Source organism: Lynx rufus, unplaced genomic scaffold, assembly GCF_022079265.1.
Source record: "Lynx rufus isolate CCGP_SWC_20201006 ecotype Redwood Valley unplaced genomic scaffold, mLynRuf1.p SCAF_31, whole genome shotgun sequence".
NCBI lineage: Eukaryota > Metazoa > Chordata > Mammalia > Carnivora > Felidae > Lynx > Lynx rufus.
In genome coordinates, this window is record NW_025814847.1 from 233,176 (window position 1) to 251,302 (window position 18,127).

The following is an 18,127-nucleotide window of genomic DNA, read 5'->3' on the forward strand; positions in this document are numbered from 1 at the left end:
CGGAGGGACTCTCAGAGAAAGGACGGCTGTGTCCCTGATCCCTGGAGACGCCCAGTCAATAGAGACGGAATAAACGCTCGACCCCAGACACAGTTGATAAGAACAAGAAGGCGCAAAGGAAAACAAGAACAGCTCCGTCCACACCAACAGGCACTTAGGACTGAGGGCCCCTCTTGGGGTCTGGTGGGGATGTCATTGTAGGAAGGGCACTGGAGAGGGAGTCCCCGGGCGTGAATTTGAGTTGGGGTTCAGTCTTACCGGCTAGTGGTGTTGGGGAAGTCACTGGTGCTGAGCCTTCGGCGGCTCTTATGCGTCAGGGGGCTGATAATACGCGTCCCCACCGGGTTGTTCTGGAAACAGTTGATAACCACAGTTTCAGAACAGCAAAGGCCGAACCGCGTGAGAGGTTACCCTTGTGACTACTGAGTGATTAGGACAGGGGCCCCCAGAATCAACCGGGGCAAACACAGCAGACGTCTCTGAAGGTGTGAGGATAGAACGGCATTTAACAGAGGGCAGGGCATGGTTTGGGAAGTCCAGCGAGCAAGGAGAATGGCGGGGAGGCGGGTCGGGGGGGGGGGGGGCAGACAGCCAGGTGTTCCCTGGAGGTCGACGCAGGGAACACAGACTCGAGGGGCAGGAGGTCACCAGACACAGTTGTACTTTTCCTTCCGAGCAGGTGGCCTTGCTTAAGAAAGAACCGGGGCAACCCTGTGTGCGTCGTGGAGGACGCGCGGTTGGAAGAGGGGTGGCAGGTGCATCGGAACGATAGGCAGAGCCCTGTGCAAAGTCCGTGCGAAGTACACACACACACACACACACACACACACACACACACAGTGTGACTGACGGGGCTCACCCATCGGAAACAACAGGACGTTGCAAAGCTCTGCATCATAAGGGCCAGATAAGCCATAGAGCCTGAGCCCAGACTCTGGGCTGTGAGGGGTAAGGAGGGTGAGTCTCAGGCTGGGCTGAGCAGAGGGCCACCCTGACGGCCTTCTCGCCTTTCCGTCGTGCTCGCGGTAGTCCACACTTTGAAAGTCACCTTCACATGCAGCCTCTTAACAGGAGGCTCTTCCCTCACCGCGTCGGGCTCTGCCTGGCATAAAGAGGAAACTTTTCTCAGGGGTGCATGGGTGGCTCAGTCGGTTGAGCGTCTGACTCCCGCCTCAGAGGGCGTGATCTTGCAGTTCGGGAGTTCGAGCCCCGCAGCGGGCTTGCTGCTGTCAGCACAGACGGTGGTGCCTGCTTTGGATCCTCTGCCCGCCTCCCCCCCCCCCCCCCCCGATCTCTCTCCGCCCCTCCCCTGCTTGTTCTCTCTTTCTCAAAAATAAATAAAACTTTACAAAACATTTTGGTTTCAACTTATGAAATTTTTCCCAGAGAGGGAATGAGCTTAGGGACCGTGTCTGTGATTGGGTGGGCGCGAAAGCGGGGGACACAGAGAGCTAGCCTCCCAAAGACGAGTAGTGGGCATCACGGCCCTCAATCCCGGGCGAGGCCCGACCCCTTTCTGGAACGCTCTTCTCCAGCCCACCCTTCCCCTACCTCGGCTATAGACTGGCCTGATGCCCCCCTCAGGGGTCCAGCGAGTTCTTGCCAAGGATGGGAGGAATTCATACCTTCTTGGAAGAGCCAGATGGGCTCTTGTCTCTCCAGTCTGCCTACTTATTGCCTTCCTGGGCCTCTGCTACCTTGTGGGCGAGCAATCGGGAGGAGAAACAGGAATATCAGGAAGTTATGTTATGCACACCGAGCTCCAGTATCTGGTCTTAGAGGGAAAAAGCGAGAACAACAGTGAGCTGATGAAAGGGAGTCTGTGACTGTGGGAGGACGAGGGCAGCGAGCGCCCTGTCCCTGGAGAAGTTCAAGCAGAGTTTGGACAACCATTTTTTTTTAACGCATATTTATTTTTGAGACAGCGAGAGACAGAGCACGAACGGGGGAGGGTCAGAGAGAGAGGGAGACACAGAATCGGAAGCAGGTTCCAGGCTCTGAGCCGTCAGCACAGAGCCCGACGCGGGGCTCGAACTCACGGACCGTGAGATCGTGACCCGAGCCAAAGTGGGACGCTTAGCCGACTGAGCCACCCAGGCGCCCCTGGACAACCATTTTATGGGGTGGCAAGTGCGGTGCCTGTGTGTTTGGGGTGGGGCTGGGGGCTTGAACGATAACTGTGAGCCGAGCCAATTTCTTAAAGCTCTTTCTGCCCCTCAGATCCTACACCTCTGCGGTTAGAGCAGAGGAAATCCGGGCATTTGTCCAGCCACGATTTTCGTGGTGGGGGGTGGGAAAGCCAGGTTTCTGGGATGCTCTGCTCACGTACACGTCTACCCCAGCCCCAGCCCCTCTTCTTTAATCTTCACGTAGTATTACAGTATTTGGCCTTCTAAACTACCAGACTGACAGTCAGTGACAAAACCCAGCAGCTCATTGGTCAGGGCTTGGGGGGGAAGGAGGGGGAAGAAAGTGGAATTCGATGTATTCACATTTTATTGGCTAAGAGGATGCTTCTGAACCAATTGAATCCTTTCCCCACTGACTGTTGCTAGAGGGGTAAGCCAAAATCATTTGCAGCAAGACTCAACCAGCTGACAGCTGAGGGAAACCACCAGTTCTAAAAATGCTCAGAGGAAGCCCGAGGGGTGCGGGAGGGTGGGCGGGGGGGGGGGGGTGGGTGGTGGCAGAGAGGAATTACTGAACAATTTCCCCAGAAAGGACCCTGTATAGGGACAGGCCCAGAGGACTTAAGTAGCCTTCGGAAGGAAAGGGAGGGGAGGAAGCCTGTTTAAGACATCCCTCATGGTCTTTGGGAAACCAGCACCCGGCCCTACAAACCCAGGGACGTACCCTGAGGTTGGCCTGTCCAGCTTCACAGAGATGTATCAGCACATCCTCCCGATAACGTAGAGGCGTACAAGCATCGAGAAGCTGCAAATATGAGAATTTTGGCCTGAAAGTGGGTCAGAGGAAAACATATTAATTGAAATATCACTTCCTACGGAGAACTGACTGTTTCTCCGTTTGTTCAGTAACTAAGCCGTTGGGTTATGAACGGGAGTCAGAATCACGCTCTCACGGCATCCGGAAAGGACACGGAGTTTTGGAGTCAGACTGAATCTAAGCTTTGCAACCCACACGTGATGATGTGATCTGAAATTCCTTGATCTCGGCGACCCTCGGTTTCTTAATGTGTAAAGTGGGTATTACTACTACCTGCCTTATGGAGAGGTTGTCAGAACTTAAGAATATAATGGCAGGGGCGCCTGGGTGGCTCGGTCGTTGGGCGTTTGATTCTTAATTTCAGCTCAGGTCATGATCTCACGGTTTGTGAGTTCCAGCCCTGCTTGGGATGCTCCCTCTCCCTCTCTCCCTCTCTGCCCCTCCACTGCTCTCTCTCTCTTTCTCTGTCTCTCAAAAATAAATAAACATTAAAAAAAAAAAGAAGAATATAATGGTGTACGTGTTTGGCCCTGTGTCTGGCTTCTAGTAAGTGTCAGTACATGCTGATTCTCTTCCCCTCAGATCTCTTCCTTTGCCTGCCCCCTCTTTCCACTCCTGTATTAATTAGCATGAGAAAATAAGTATACCGAGGAACTGTCTAGGTCAGATATAAGACGGGCTATTTTGGAGAATTTGTGCTACAAGTTCTTGGTTACGTTTAGGGGATGATAAAAGGAAGCCATGGTCCCCGTCCTTGGAGTTCACAGTCTGGTGGCTGAGACAGTCAAGTAAGACCAAAATGCCAGACCCCCGTGACAGATGCCATGAGATGAGGGACACCTAGCATAGAAGATGGGGCCACAAGTGTTCCTGGAGGAGGTGTCTGCCTCCCCTTCTAGAAGGCTGTGAGACTGCAGGGCCCCCAAGGAGAGTAAGCGGGTGGTGGAAGAAGAAAGAATTTCTGCTCCCGAGGGCAGCTCAAGGGTTCTTCTCTGTTATGCAAAACCAAAGAGAAGTAAAACAAACAGCTTTGAAGGATAATATTGTAAGTGGCCCAGTAGGGTTGGAAGGGGTGGTTGGGGTTAGAAGCTACATCTCAGTGGACAACGTTGAATGGGAGAGCGAAGATTTTAAAGACATTGGGCTGTTCCATAAAATGTGCTCCTGGTCCGTGCCGTCTCCTCCCAATGCCTCTGATGTTTCCTTGAGAAACTAAATAGAGATTTATATGCCTTTAAATTCATTTTGAAAACGAGACCAGATTTCTTCTATTGCGTTGTGTGTCATGACTGGACCACTAGGGATCCTAGGATTTTAAAATTTTTATTATTGTTATTTTTTTTAAAATTTACATCCCAGTTAGTTAGCATCTAGTGCAACAATGATGTCAGGAGTAGATCCCTTAGTGCCCCTTACCCGTTTAGCCCATCCCCCCTCCTACAACCCCTCCAGTAACCCTCCGTTTGTTCGCCATATTTAAGAGTCTCTTCTGTTTTGTCCCCCTGCCTGTTTCTATATTATTTTTGCTTCCCTTCCCCTATGTTCATCTGTTTTGTATCTTAAATTCCTCACATGAGTGAAGCCACATGATATTTGTCTTTCTCTGACTGACCAATTTCGCTTAGTATAATACCCTCCAGTTCCATCCACGTCGTTGCAAATGGCAAGATTTCGTTCTTTTTGATTGCCGAGTAATACTCCATTGTATATACATACCGCCTCTTCTTTATTCACTCATCCGTCGATGCATTTGGGCTCTTTCCATACTTTGGCTATTGTCGATAGTGCTGCTATAAACATTGGGGCGCATGTGCCCCTTCGAAACAGCATACCTGTATCCCTTGGATAAATACCTAGTAGTGCAATGGCTGGGTGGTAGGGTAGTTCTATTTTTAGTTTTTTGAAGAACCTCCATACTGTTTTCCAGAGTGGCTGCACCAATTTGCATTCCCACCAGCAGTGCAAAAGGGTTCCTCTTTCTCCTCATCCTCCCCAGCATCTGTCCTTGCCTGAGTTGTTAATTTTAGCCATTCTGACAGGTGTGGTGGTATCTCATTGTGGTTTTGATTTGTATTTCCTTGATGATGAGTGATGTTGAGCATTTTTTCATGTGTCGGTTGACCATCTGGATGTCTTCTTTGGAAAAGTGTCTATTCACGTCTTTTGCCCATTTCTTCACTGGATTATTTGTTCTTCGGGTGCTGAGTTTGTTAAGTTCTTTATAGTTGTTGGATACAAACCCTTTATCTGATATGTTCTTTACAAATATCTTCTCCCATTCTGTCAGTTGCCTTTTAGATTTGCTGAATTCTTCGCTGTGCAGAAGCTTTTTATTTTGATGAGGTCCCAATAGTTCATTTTTGCTTTTGTTTCCCTTGCCTCTGGAGACCTGTTGAGTCAGAAGCTGCTGCGGCCAAGGTCAAAGAGGTTTTTGCCTGCTTTCTCCTCGAGGATTTTGATGGCTTCCTGTCTTACATTTAGGTCTTTCATCCACTTTGAGTTTATTTTTGTGTGTGGTGTAAGAAAGTGGTCCAGGTTCATTCTTCTGCATGTCGCTGTCCAGTTTTCCCAGCACCACTTGCTGAAGAGTCTGTCTTTATTCCATTGGATATTCTTTCTTGCTTTGTCAAAGATTAGTTGGCCATATGTTTGTGGGTCCATTTCTGGGTTCTCTATTCTGTTCCATTGATCTGAGTGTCTGTTTTGGTGCCAATACCATACTGTCTTGATGATTACAGCTTTGTAATACAGCTTGAAGTCTGTATTATTATTATCTTTTAAGTTTATTTATTTACTTTGAAAGAGACAGAGACTGTGCGAGTGGGGGAGGGGCAGAGAGGAGACACAATTCCAAGCAGGCTCCACGCTGTTAGCATGGAGCCCCCCCCCCCGGGCTCAAACTCACGAAACCTTGAGATCGTGACCCGAGGCGAAAGCACGAGTCCGATCCTTTACCAACTGAGCTCCCAGAATTTATTCAGAACACAGAAAGACAGGATACTGTGGTAGAAACCAGCAATATTAGAATTTACATTTTCAGCGACGTAGCATTTCTAGGTGATGATCAAGTGTGGAGTGTGGCCAGGGTGAAATGGAATAGAGGTGCAAGGTCTTGAAAATGAAGCTTGCGAATCAATGCAGGGGATGTGCAGCAGACGGCAGGTGGAGATGTGGGATAGACGATGAAGTTCAGTTTTTCAAAAACTGAACACCATGGAGGAGTAGAGAGGCTCAGGGGAAGGGTCCTGTGAGTGAACCACATTTCCACTTTCTCTAGGAGTCTGTCTTTTCCACCACACCGTGAACTCCTTAAACAATCAGGGCTTTTATTCTGTTCCTACTTTGTGCTCAAAATTCAGATAGACTGAATATCTACTTCTGCTGGCATTGTTCCCTAGTTCACAGTATCACAAAACCCCTTAAGATGGGGTTCATTTTATAGATGAAACCTAGAAAGTGTATTGTTCAACATCACACAGCCAGGGCGTGTATGATCAAAAGCCGGTGATTCTGCTGAAACCCACCATTATCTCATTTTGAACCTCCCCAGGCATCTCCAGTTCATGAAGTCCAAAGTTTAACTGGTCATCTCTACTGTTTCGCCCAAACGTGCCTCTTCTAAGTTTTGTTTCTTACTGAATGATGCCACCATCCACCCAGCGGTCCACACGAGAAATCGGGGAGTCTTGGGGCGCCTGGGTGGCTCAGTCGGTTGAGCATGTGACTCTTGGTTTCAGCTCAGGTCGTGTGATCTCTCTCAAGATAAATAAATAAACTTAAAAAAAATTTTAAAAATACAGTTTTCAGAAAAAGGTAAAATGCTGACGGTCATGCTGCTAAAGAAACAATTACTCTGACGACAGTTGTTCAAATGGTAAGGAAGGCTTTTTTCAGGACCATTGTGATAAGCGTAAAGACTATCCCAGTCAGAGACGTTGGGCTCCACTCTTGAGTACAATAAGGACAAGGGGCTATTTAGAGCCAATGAGAAGTATGAGAGGGTCAGTGGATGGAAAATTACGTCAAGGATAAGGAGATCCTGGCTAAACTGACTTAGCAGGGTTCTTGCTGAAAGTGGCTGGTGGTCCAAGGATGAGGCCTATTTGAAAAGAAACCTCAGAGGCGCCCGTCTGAAGTTTGGTCGAGGAGAGTCTTTGTCAATATCTAAATAAAAATGAACACGTGTGAAAGAGGTTATTTAACTCACGAGGGAACTGGCAGATGGTACAGCTAGTTTAAAAGAAAATCTGAAGAACAGACATTTACAGATCAAGAGTACAGAATTGAATATGAAAATGGAGGCGAAAACTGTTTGCTTGTTTGTTTGTTTTGTGTGATGTGGGGAATAGGGGGTTAATTGAACCTGATATTGGGACAAAATTTGCATGTCGGATCAGTTACCTACAGAGTTGTAAAACAGTTCCCATGGAAACAGAATCTCGTAAGGCAGCAGCAGGATCGTCACTTCTGGGAAGTGTTTCCCGAGTCTCTACGTGAGAGTGGGTTGCAATTTCTGGGCAATCGTGTTTATCGCACTATATTGTTTATATCCTTCCCTTCCTCCCATACACGCTCATGAACTTTTTGAGGCAGACATCGTGACTTATTCCAAGTTTCCTGGCTCTGAACAGCAGCTTCTTAGGAACATAACATGCTAAGAGGGTAGTGGAAGCCGCAAGATAAACATATTGGGTACTAATGGAGCGTCCATTTTATTCTAATATCTGGGAAAACGCAGTTTTACATTGAAGCTGGCGCTTCCCTCTTCACTCAATGTTTCCTTGTTTTATTAACTAACCGTTTCTATTTCAAGGTCGCGGGACACCCTGGGGATACAAAACTGCGCCTGAGCAGTCGCAACGAGATACCCTGAGCAAGAAACAATTGTGAGACTAAGTGGCACTAAGTGGCAGGGGCACCACGGACACGCCGGGAAGGGGCTGGCCCGCCGTGACAGGTCTTGGGGCGCGCCAGAAACTGTCGCACTGGCCTCTGGGTCAGGCTCGGCCCGGCAAGAGGGCCCTGGTGGGGGAGCTGATGTCTTCCCAGTCTGAGGGGTGGGAAAGGGCATCCGGGCCGGAGCGCGTCCAGGAAGGAGAGCCCCCCGCCGGCTCTCGGAGCGCCCCAGCCCCGCCCGCCTGCGCTCGGGCCTCTGTCGGCCTCTGTCGGCCTCTGTCCCCCTCTGTCTCGGGCGCCCCGCCCGCCAGGCCCCGCCCCGTGACGCCAGGCCCCGCCCCGTGACGCCAGGCCCCGCCCCGCGGCGCCCGCTTCCAAGATGGCGGCGGCGATGCCTGCCAGGCAGTCCGGGTGGCGGTGACGACGGGAAGCTGGAGAGCAGGTATGTGGGCTGGGGGTGATGGGGCGAGAGGCCCGGGAGAAAGGTTCGGGCGACTGGCGCGTTGAGAAGTTTTGGGCAAAGGCTGGAGACCAGCTTGAGCGGGGGGGGGGGGGGCGTCCCAGGTGGACGTTCGGACAGAGGCCGGTGGGCTCACGTTGCAAATGCAAGAGGAGGTTGGGGTGGGATGGGGGTGCGCGGAAAGAACCGGTCTGTGACCCTCTGCAGCGCGCTGGCCACGCCCCTTCGGTGAGCCGGGCCAGGTATCCCCGACAGGTTCTGCCCAGCCCTCCCTCTCCCTGCCTCACTTTTAGCCGTAACCCTCCTCCCCACCCCCGCTAGGACGGGGATGGGGTAGAAAAGGTAGAGGAGGCCACCCCCACCCTCCTCCCCGCCGCGCTCCGGGGCTGTTTGCTTGCAGCTCCCAGGTGGTCACGCTGCCTGCACCTGCGGAGCTAGCTCCCAGGCACGTGAAGAACGGAAAGGAGCCTGTTTCCTACTCCGCCCTTGGTCCTCCTGAGGCCACTCCACAATCCTGTCGTGACTGCCTCACCCCTTGGCGAAAATAATGGCTCCATTAGCTGCCTTGTCCCTACTCCCCAAACAGGTTGGTCCTGTTGGGGTGGGGTATGGTTAAGTAAGCGTGAACCCGACACTCTAGGGCGGCCGGGGCAGAGGCCAGGGACCTAAGATCTCTGGCTCCTCCCCTTGTCTTTCCAACCGCTTTCCCTCGCTTCCCAGTTTCACCCTGATGTTGAGCTCTGCCCCTCTGGGTGGGTGGTTATCCTTGACCACTTGTGTTACAGCTGGCCCCAGGATCGCTGTTGGAGTGTTGGATGGAGCCCTTCTCTGTCCTCTGTGACATTTCCAATTTTAGATAATGCCTCACATCTCTGCCCCGCCGGGACCCCCCGAAGCTCCCATGATCCCGAAGAAGACAGCTTGAACCTAGGTGAGTCTGTCCCCCTCTAAAATTGGAAGGGAGGTTCTCCAGGGACTCCTTTGAAAGGGACATGGGACCTGAATGATGTAAGCATTCTTGGGGGTGGGGACCGAGAGTAGTTGGCTGAGTGGTTTGGGGAGGAGGTGGAGGAGAGTGAAACTTGGGCTGGAAATGGCAGGTGGTAGGGCTGCTGGCGGTTACATTCTGTTTCTTTTTCGTGCCTGACCGTTCACCTGTGTGCTCCCTTCTGCGACTTTGTTCTTTGTCTCCTCTTCCTCTTGACTCGCGGCGCCGCCTTCATTCTTAACTGAGGATCTCTCTGCTGGCTTGCTCGTTGCCTGCCTGCCCCCCAGAACTCTCCTCTCTCCCTCCTCAGACCTCACCCCAGGATGTGGCGGAGGCTGCTGGAGCGGCCCTGCACACTGGCCCTGCTTGTGGGCTCCCAGCTGGCTGTCATGATGTACCTGTCCCTGGGGGGCTTCCGAAGCCTCAGTGCCCTATTTGGCCGAGAGCAGGGGCCGACATTTGACTATTCTCATCCCCATGATGTCTACAGTAACCTCAGTCACCTACCTGGGGCCCCTGTTGCCCCAGGGGGTCCTCCAGCTCCTCAAGGTCTGCCCTACTGTCCAGAACGATCTCCTCTCTTAGGTGAGTGCAGAAAGGAGGAGGAAGTAAAGGGAAGGCCAAGGTGTGGGGACAGGGCTAGGGCGGCAGGAGTGGGGCTTGGATGATGTTAAAGTACCTGAAAGGTGGGCTGAGGTTGACGTGGAGCCCGTTCTGAATTTGGAATTTAGATTGGGCTCCTGGGTTGAGCCACAACTTTCCATCGCCTGGCCATTCTCGTGCTCTCCCTGCCTTGGGCTGGGAATTGCTTCCTTTGTAGATGAGCTCTGGTTTAGTTAGTTGCAAGTCCTGTGTTCTCCATCTTCTAACGGTAGCCTCCAGCCTAGCGAGGCAGGAGAGAGGGAGCGTGAAAAGAGGCAGGCCGGGTGGAGAGCCTGTACCTTCCAGACTTTGTAAAGCTGTCCCAGTGACGGCATACGCGAGGCTTGTGAGGTTTCTAACGAGCCCTCGGGAAAGCTGAGCCCCGGCACCTGACTGCCAGGGCCAGAGGCGCTCCCAGGCCTGGGGGTCCTTTTCTCATCGCCCCTCGAATCCCTGACCTTGCCGTTCTCTCCCTGCAGTGGGTCCTGTGTCCGTGTCCTTTAGCCCAGTGCCGTCCCTGGCGGAGATTGTGGAGAGGAATCCCCGGGTGGAGCCGGGGGGTCGGTACCGCCCCGCAGGGTGTGAGCCCCGCTCCCGAACCGCCATCATTGTGCCCCACCGTGCCCGGGAGCACCACCTGCGCCTGCTTCTGTACCACCTGCACCCCTTCCTGCAGCGCCAGCAGCTCGCCTACGGCATCTACGTCATCCACCAGGTACCCGGGCCCCGCCCGGCTCTCTCTGTGACGGAGCCTCGGGTCCCTGCCCCCCCACTCCCACGTAGTAGGTCCCTGGAACAGTTCTGAGGGGGTCAGACCGTTGAAGGTGGGGAAACACGCAGCACTGCTCGGCCAGCTTGTCCGCCCCGTAACTCCCCCGGTTCTCTTTAGGGTGTTGTTCCCACGGTCTTCCGTGATCTCTTCCTTTGTTGAACTTGCAATGGTGCAAGTTTGGCACCGGCCAGACCTGGACTAAAGTTAGTTCTGCCACTTGTCCCACACGTGACCTTGAACAAGTTTCTTAACCCCCTAAAATGAGGCAAAGAGTGAAAACTAATAGACACCTGTTTTCCGTGGCTATTGGTTGTCAGGATGAAAATGCTAGACAGCGGCACGTAAGTATCAGACACATACTGGTGCTCAACAAGTATTTGCTGAATGAAAAATGAACGTTTGTCTTTCTCTCCATTCTGCTCGCCACCCTCCCTTCACCCGCCTTTGATCTCCCTCCTTTCATTTTTGTACTTGGGCCCCTCTTCTCCATGCTGCCTACAGACACGGTCTGCTTCTCCTCCATTACCTTCCAGGCTGGCAATGGGACCTTTAACAGGGCCAAGCTGCTGAACGTTGGGGTGCGGGAGGCCCTGCGTGACGAGGAATGGGACTGCCTGTTCCTGCACGACGTGGACCTGCTGCCCGAGAACGACCACAATCTGTATGTGTGTGACCCCCGGGGACCCCGGCACGTCGCCGTCGCCATGAACAAGTTCGGATACAGGTATAGAGGGCACGAGAGGGCGCGGGGAAGTAGGGAACCCCACCGTCCACTGGGGGGAGAGCCAAGGGGATGTGGGTGGGGATGTCTCCCCAAAAGACTCGTGGAATCCAGGCACCTTTCTCTCCCTAGCCTCCCGTACCCCCAGTACTTTGGAGGAGTCTCGGCGCTCACTCCTGACCAGTACCTGAAGATGAATGGCTTCCCCAATGAATACTGGGGCTGGGGCGGTGAGGATGACGACATTGCTACCAGGTCAGACTTCCTGCCACCACTCCCTACTCCCACCTCAGCGTGGGGGCCTGTCCTCGGAGACCAAGCCTGACTCTAGCGAGCCGGACCCACACCGTGCCCATTCTTCTCCCTTAGCTTTTTCAGTCCACCCCGGGTCAGGCTTTGCGTGCCGGTCTCCATTCTGTCGTCCCCCGGTCTCCTAGATCCTGATGAGTTATGTTTCTGGGAGAGACGATGAGATCAAGAGGCTACAGTATCACGGGATTCCTTCCAGAGTCGGAAGAGGGCCTAGCGACACTTCAGTCCTGCCTGCCGCCAGGCTTGCGTCCACACCACTTCCGGTGGGGCAGGGGAGGAGGGGCTCTGCTCCATAGAGCCCAGAACCACTTTGTTGGTTGGAGTCCGTGTCACTGGCACGGTGCCAGCTCATTTTTAGCCTGTGAAATGTTTTGACCTTCAGCCTCAGCTGACCCAGTTTCCTATCTGTGGCGTGAGGATTTGGGCTTGCTGTGCTAGACCCGTTGCGTCCCCTCCCCCCCTGGCCCCTCCGGGACGAGCTCTCTGAATTCTTGTCCTCTGTATGTGTGTGAAGGACCCAGAGGTTTCTAAACGTACGTGTGCTTTCGGTACCTTCCCAGGCCATCTTCAGGTCTTGCTCCTGTGTGTCCCAGATGGGGTTTGTTTCTCTCCGGGTCCTGATTATTTGGTTCCGTTCTTTTCCTAATGACGGGGACAGGTGGAGGGGTCGGGGTGAGGGAGTTGAGGCAGCTCGGCCGCCGTTCTAGATAAGAGTTGCTGAGCTTGGGTCCGCGACTCTCTGTCTTGCCCTGTCCTTTTGATCAGATGGCTCCTCTCCCTGCCCTTCCTGGACTGCCAGGGCGCTTCCCGTTAGCCACTTAGAGAGCAAAAGGTGGGACGTGCGAACCCACCTCTGCCCGTTGTTTAACGAGGCCCCAGGGTTTGGATGCACTGGCACCAGCCCCAGGCTTTGGATACATCCAGCTTCTACGTTCTCTTGTGCCACTTCCTGCTTTCTCTTTGACTTTCTCTCTCCTTCCAGTACGTGGCACTTTTTTGCCTAACCGGTGAGAGTGGCTCTCTGTGTACAGAAACACGTAATCGCTTCCTTGCTGGCCGGACGTAGCTCCTGTTGGCCTGTCAGGAGCTTTCCTCCACCCCGGATCCTCCACGGTGCCCTCACTTTTCCCATAGGGTGCGTCTGGCTGGGATGAAGATCTCGCGCCCCCCGACATCCGTGGGGCACTATAAGATGGTGAAGCACCGAGGAGACAAGGGAAATGAGGAAAACCCCCACAGGTAGGGAGGACCGCCCGCGAACGGTGACTGGGCCCTCAGGGTTCTGCATCCCAGCCGGGAAACGCCTAGAGGTCCCTAAGTCCCCGGCTGTCTCTCTCTGGGCCTTAGTTCTCCAACCTCTGACCCTCAGATTTGACCTCCTGGTCCGTACCCAGAATTCTTGGACACAAGATGGGATGAACTCACTGACATACCGGCTGCTGGCTCGAGAGCTGGGCCCTCTCTATACCAACATCACAGCAGACATTGGAACTGACCCTCGGGGTCCCCGGACTCCCTCTGGGCCCCGTTACCCACCTGGTTCCTCCCAGGCCTTCCGCCAAGAGATGCTGCAGCGCCGGCCCCCAGCCAGGCCTGGCCCTCTGCCTACTGCCAACCACACAGCCCCCCAGGGCTCACACTGACTCCTCCTTCCCGCCCACCTCAATCATGAAACTGAATCCGAGGGGTCGTATTCTCCCCGCCCTCGGCTCCTCACTGCTCTCAGAGGGGACGTGGGGGAACTGAACTCCAGTGCTGGGCTGGAGGCAAGGGCCTCTCCTCACTGCTGGACTGGAGCTGGGCTCCTTTAGACCTGGGGGTCCCTCTTTCTAGGGTCGCCTGCCAGGGCTTATGACTGTGAATCCTTGATGTCATGATTTTATGTGATGACTCCTGAGAGTCCCCGGCCCCAGGGGTAAGAGCAGGGCTGGACCCCAAGTCCCTTCCTCTTCCAGGAGAGAAGAGTGATCCGGCTTTTCCTGGGACCTCTGTGAATATTTATTCTATTTATGGTTCCGAGGAAGTAATGTTTGGTGAAGGAAACCCCTCCCTGGGTACTTTTCTGCCAGTGCTGGAGTAGCTTCCTCTTCTGGACCTGGCGCAGGGGGCTGGGATTTTGATATATTTTCTAATAAAGGACTTTGTCTTGCCTCTGCTCCCGCTTGCTGCATCCCAGGCACCGCGTGCCTATCTTTGCGACCTGCCCCCCTGCCGCCTCGTGCCTGTAGGTGACAGAACAACCACATCCAGCCAAGCTCCAGCAACTTTTATTCTCGTGGGTCAAGAACTGCCACCAGCGGGGCCAGGAGGAGGTGGGAGTTGGGGATCAGCTGTCCGGTTCCGAGCCCAGGACCCAGGCTGCTGCCTGGCGTCCGCTCTCTATACAGTCGTTGACGGCAACCCCCTCATAGGAGGCTCCGGCCAGAGTCAAGGGCAGCCTCTGCGAAGCCAAGAATTGCGTAGCTGCCTCTGGAAAGAAAAGATGAAAGGACGGTTAGAGCTGGGGGTCTGGTCTCCTTGCCCTCCTCGGCACACTCGCTCTCCCAACTCACCCAGTTTTTGCCAGTGGCCTAGTGTATACTGGGGGATGCAGTTCTGGGGAGAGAAGAGGGGATACGGGGAAATTTTTGCTGCTGATGTCCAAGCCCAGGTAGACGGTGACAAATCCACCGCTTCCTGCCTTCGGTGGGAGTCGAGGAGCGTTTGCTCAACTCACCTTGTGTAGATGGACCAAGCAGTGACTGGGTGGCTCTTTCAGTCCCAACTGGGTGGCAGCTGCTTCCTGGGCCTGTTGTTGGAGCAGCTCCTGAGAGAAGACGGCGCCCCTGGCTTCCAGCGTCTGTAACCAGGACCCTCCCAGCATCACCTAGGGAGAGGATATGGCACTGAGCAGCCTGGCCTGACCTGCGCTGGGCACGGAGGAGCCCCCTGGAAACCCCCGCCGAGCAAAGCTGTCGCTTCTCACAGTCACTCGGAGGCCAGGGGGGCTTCCGTCCTGCTCAGGGAAAGCAACCGAGTCATACACAATTCCCAGGACGCCCGGGTCTTCTGAGGATGGCACCAAATGTCCGAATCCCTGGGGCGAGGAGAAGACCGGGTCAGGAAGGAGAGGCTCTGGTTGAGCCCGTGCCTCTCGTTCCTCTGTGTCACAGCTACCTGCACAGGCAGACGGGCTCCTCGGTACTGCAGGTTCACCACAGCCACAGACACCGCGGTGATGGCGCTCAGGGCCCGGGCCAGAGGCGCAGCCTCCGCGGGGAGCAGCTTGCCGAGCACTGGGGGGAGAGCAGGCGGGGGCCCGCGTCAGGAGGCCTTCCCACCAGTGTCGCCCACCCTCCCCGGGGTTAGACCCCCACAGGGATGACCAGTTCGGGGGGCACAGGATGGTCCCGTGGGTCCCGGAAGCTAAACTTTGCCTCGCTCCCGCCGGGGAAGGGGACGGTGGCTACCTCGTTACCTGAAGCTGGAACAGCACTAATAACGTGGTCAGCATCCAGACTGCTGTCCCCTACAGACACCTGACGGGACGAAAACATTTGAGGGACAGAGAGAACGGGGACGTTGCCCCACTTTCCCAGGCACCAAACGGGCAGGAGAGACTGAGTGCTGACCCAGGATGAAGAGACTGTGCGATCAGCACAGAACCCCCGCCCCCCCGCCCCCCACCCCGTTACTCCGGGAAGCAGACCAGACAAGCCAGTGTGGCCTCTGAGATGTGTAATGGAGCTGGGCTGGCCCTTCCCCTATCTAAGCCACTTACAAGCACTACTTCTGTCTAGAGTAGGATCAAGCAGATCTCGGAGGAAGCTCTACAAATAAAGTCTAAGACCCTGGGGTGGCCCGCACTGAAACAGCATCTAGGAAAACCACGAATAACTAGTCTGGCCCACCCCGGCCTGGTTAAAACATAGAGGCAAAGATGGAAACTCTAATTAGACACACATTCCACACCAGGGGCCTCTCCTACCTTCCAGCGCCTGTCTGCCTGGAGGCTGAGCCCACAGACGGGCTGGCCTCTGAGAATACGGACTCCTCTACTAGTCAGGTGGGTGTTAAGGGCTTGGGGCAACGTCTCCAGCCCTCCTCGGAGGGACCACTGGCTCCAGCGCTCGGCTCGGGCCTGGCTGATGAGTGCGGAGTCTGGCTGCGGGCTCTGCCCTGCGCAGGAGGAGGCAGGGAAGAATCATTAAAACAGCACCCTGGCCTCCCGTCCCTTACTCTGGCGGTCCTTAATATCTTCACCCCTTGAACCAACCCCCACTCACCTGCTCCCAGCAGCAGCCCCAGTAAAACGGAACGATGGGTTTGCTCGGCTTGGAAGAGACTGGGAAAGCAGGACCTGACGCTGAGCTCTCGGCTGTTGCCTGCAAACACTCCTCGGCAGAGGCTGTCCATGGCTAGAGACGCCACCTTAAGGGTGAGGCCAGGATTGAGAGGCCAAGGAAGAAGCCGCACAGCCTACTTCCCACTGGCCCTGCTAGGTAGGGAACAGGGGTGGGGTAGGGTTTCGGTTGGGGAGCAGTCCGGCTATAGCAAAACAATGGGAAGCAACGGAGGGCATCCACTCCCGACTGTTCTGAGGACTACTGGATGTGAAGAGAAGGGGGCATCCCTAAGCCCTACAGAAGAGCCCCCCCTAGGTGGCAGGTATGAGTGGAGGGCTCTGCAGCTGGTTAGGAGGGGAGGGGTTTCGGGGCCTCTGGGGCCACGTTACCTCGGGTCCAAGGCGGCGCTGGGCAAAACTGTGCACGGTCTCATCAGGGTCTTTGCCCCTGGGCGCGGTCAACTCCCTCAGCCCAGCCCAAAACAGAGGTTTGGAGAAGGGCGGTGAAGGGCGGAAGAGCCCCCTGCACTGAGGAAGGCATAGTCATTTCCATGCATCTGGCTCCTCTTGCCGGGAGGGCTGACAGACTGGGAGATGCAGTCGTGGAAGGGGTGAGAGCCAGGCGGGCAGGGGTGCAGTAAGGAGGTGACAGGCGTTACCTGAGGCCGGAGGGCAGCGCATGCAGGGCGCCACCTACGTACAGGAACCTGTTCTTGGCAGCTGGGTGGTCTCCCCGGACAGGCAACACTTCTGAGTCCAAGCCAAGCTCAGAAACCTGCTCTCCACACATCCTCAGGAAGAGGAGAAACTAAGGAAAGGACTGGCCCACCAGTGCTCCCTCCCAAGCCTGTCCTCTAGTGAAGGGCCCTCCGCAAGCCCTCCTAGGCATTCCATAGCCTTCTCACCAGGAGCAGGGTCCGGGCCCCCAGGGCTCCCGCCGGCCGAATTCCTCGAGGTCCAAGTTCAAAGATAGCACCACCTGGCCCTCGGACTGAGCGGATCCAGCCTCCCAGACGCTCGCTGGCCTCCACCAGGACCACCTGGGAACAAGAGGGCGGCACGGCCTACATAGCCTCGGGGTAAATGGTCTGCAGGGGAAGAGGGCAGCGCACTCCCTTTTGCTGGAAACGGGAGGAGGGTATTAAAGCAGCCTCCCTCTGGCGCGACGGGGCACTCACCTTGGGGGGACAGGGGGCCCGGCTCAGGTGGTAACTGGCGGCCAAGCCGCTGATGCCTCCTCCCAGCACGACCACGGTCCGGCCCATTAGGAAACCTGGGCGTAGCCTGGGTAGGGGGCGCGGTGGGGGAGGGGGATCGGACAGGCTGACGGGGCTGCACCTGCTCTGCGGCAGCCCCCCAGGTTCCACGTTCCACCCCCGGTCCGGGCCACTGCTCCAGGGGAAACCCGCAGAGCCCGCGGACGGGGTGGGGCCGGTGAGGTCCCCGCCCAGGGCCCAGGACCCACCCGCGAGAGGGCCGAGGGAGCTGGAGGGAGAGGTCTCCGGGTTCCCCGGCCGGCGCCCGGCGTGGAGGCGGATAAGGACCCCGCCCGCGCTATCTGCCCGCGCAGGGTTCGTGGCGCCGTGAGGGGCCCCAGGCCCGCGGCTCGGGCGCCGCCGCTCCGGCCGCCCCCTTCGGGCCCTCCGACTCCGCGTCCACTCCCTCCCGCCTCCGGATTGGCGGGCCCTGGGAGGCCCCGGATCACGCCCACCAATGAGAGCACAGAGCCGGAGGTGGCTCCCCCCCCCACCCCCGCCCGTGCCCCGCCCGTGCCCCGCCCCGCGGAGGCCGGCCCTGCGTGAGGCTGCGGCGCCCGGCGGCGGTTAACTGCTTAGGTGCCAGTTGGAGAGGGCGGGCGGTCGGGCCCTGCTGTCCCCCGGGGCTGCGGCGGCGAGGGCTGGAGCCCGGTCAGCGGGCCCCGGCTCAGGCTTCCCAGGCCCGGCGACGGTGACAGCCCAGAGGCGGGGGGGACGGGAGAGAGGCGAGCGTTGGGTGCAGGGAGAGCGGACAGGGACACGGGCCGCTCCGTGGGGAGGAGGCTCCGTAAACAGCTCCTTGATGTTAGC

General features: G+C 55.8%; 2 protein-coding genes across 12 annotated transcripts; one reads left to right on the top strand and one right to left on the bottom strand.

The window, feature by feature from the left end:
• Positions 1 to 8,200: 8,200 nt before the first annotated feature.
• B4GALT3 (beta-1,4-galactosyltransferase 3) lies at positions 8,201 to 15,572 on the top strand. Of its 6 annotated transcripts, XM_047092860.1 has the most exons (9): positions 8,210 to 8,284; positions 8,703 to 8,888; positions 9,088 to 9,233; positions 9,601 to 9,875; positions 10,412 to 10,647; positions 11,238 to 11,428; positions 11,558 to 11,680; positions 12,872 to 12,976; positions 13,107 to 13,893. In XM_047092860.1, the coding sequence occupies exons 4-9, from the start codon at positions 9,614 to 9,616 to the stop codon at positions 13,378 to 13,380; spliced, it is 1,191 nt and encodes a 396-aa protein (XP_046948816.1). In that variant the 5' UTR covers positions 8,210 to 8,284; positions 8,703 to 8,888; positions 9,088 to 9,233; positions 9,601 to 9,613; the 3' UTR covers positions 13,381 to 13,893. The 6 variants fall into 6 exon arrangements, with proteins under 6 accessions (XP_046948817.1, XP_046948816.1, XP_046948820.1 ...); XM_047092861.1 differs by lacking the exon at positions 8,703 to 8,888 and having other exon boundaries at positions 8,201 to 8,284; XM_047092864.1 differs by lacking the exon at positions 8,703 to 8,888 and having other exon boundaries at positions 8,211 to 8,284; positions 9,159 to 9,233.
• PPOX (protoporphyrinogen oxidase) lies at positions 13,989 to 17,711 on the bottom strand. Of its 6 annotated transcripts, none has more exons than XM_047092853.1 (13): positions 17,527 to 17,708; positions 17,240 to 17,345; positions 16,967 to 17,101; positions 16,721 to 16,851; positions 16,452 to 16,584; positions 16,003 to 16,147; positions 15,705 to 15,895; positions 15,195 to 15,255; positions 14,894 to 15,012; positions 14,703 to 14,813; positions 14,454 to 14,603; positions 14,290 to 14,332; positions 13,989 to 14,206 (listed from the first exon to the last, which is right to left on the bottom strand). In XM_047092853.1, the coding sequence occupies exons 2-13, from the start codon at positions 17,324 to 17,326 to the stop codon at positions 14,064 to 14,066; spliced, it is 1,449 nt and encodes a 482-aa protein (XP_046948809.1). In that variant the 5' UTR covers positions 17,327 to 17,345; positions 17,527 to 17,708; the 3' UTR covers positions 13,989 to 14,063. The 6 variants fall into 6 exon arrangements, with proteins under 6 accessions (XP_046948809.1, XP_046948811.1, XP_046948812.1 ...); XM_047092855.1 differs by having other exon boundaries at positions 16,721 to 16,836; positions 17,527 to 17,707; XM_047092856.1 differs by lacking the exon at positions 14,290 to 14,332 and having other exon boundaries at positions 17,527 to 17,711.
• Between the last annotated feature and the right edge of the window lie 416 nt (positions 17,712 to 18,127).

Bases quoted from the DNA above. Each gene is read 5' to 3' on its own strand.
- B4GALT3 (XM_047092861.1), top strand. From the start codon at position 9,614: ATGTGGCGGAGGCTGCTGGAGCGGCCCTGCACACTGGCCCTGCTTGTG. The intron at 9,876-10,411 runs GTGAGTGCAGAA...CTCTCCCTGCAG, and splicing joins AGAACGATCTCCTCTCTTAG to TGGGTCCTGTGTCCGTGTCC. The intron at 11,429-11,557 runs GTATAGAGGGCA...TTCTCTCCCTAG, and splicing joins ATGAACAAGTTCGGATACAG to CCTCCCGTACCCCCAGTACT.
- PPOX (XM_047092853.1), bottom strand. From the start codon at position 17,326: ATGGGCCGGACCGTGGTCGTGCTGGGAGGAGGCATCAGCGGCTTGGCC. The intron at 16,585-16,720 runs GTAACGCCTGTC...TCCTCAGTGCAG, and splicing joins GCGCTGCCCTCCGGCCTCAG to GGGGCTCTTCCGCCCTTCAC. The intron at 16,148-16,451 runs GTAACGTGGCCC...CTCACCCTTAAG, and splicing joins AGCGCCGCCTTGGACCCGAG to GTGGCGTCTCTAGCCATGGA.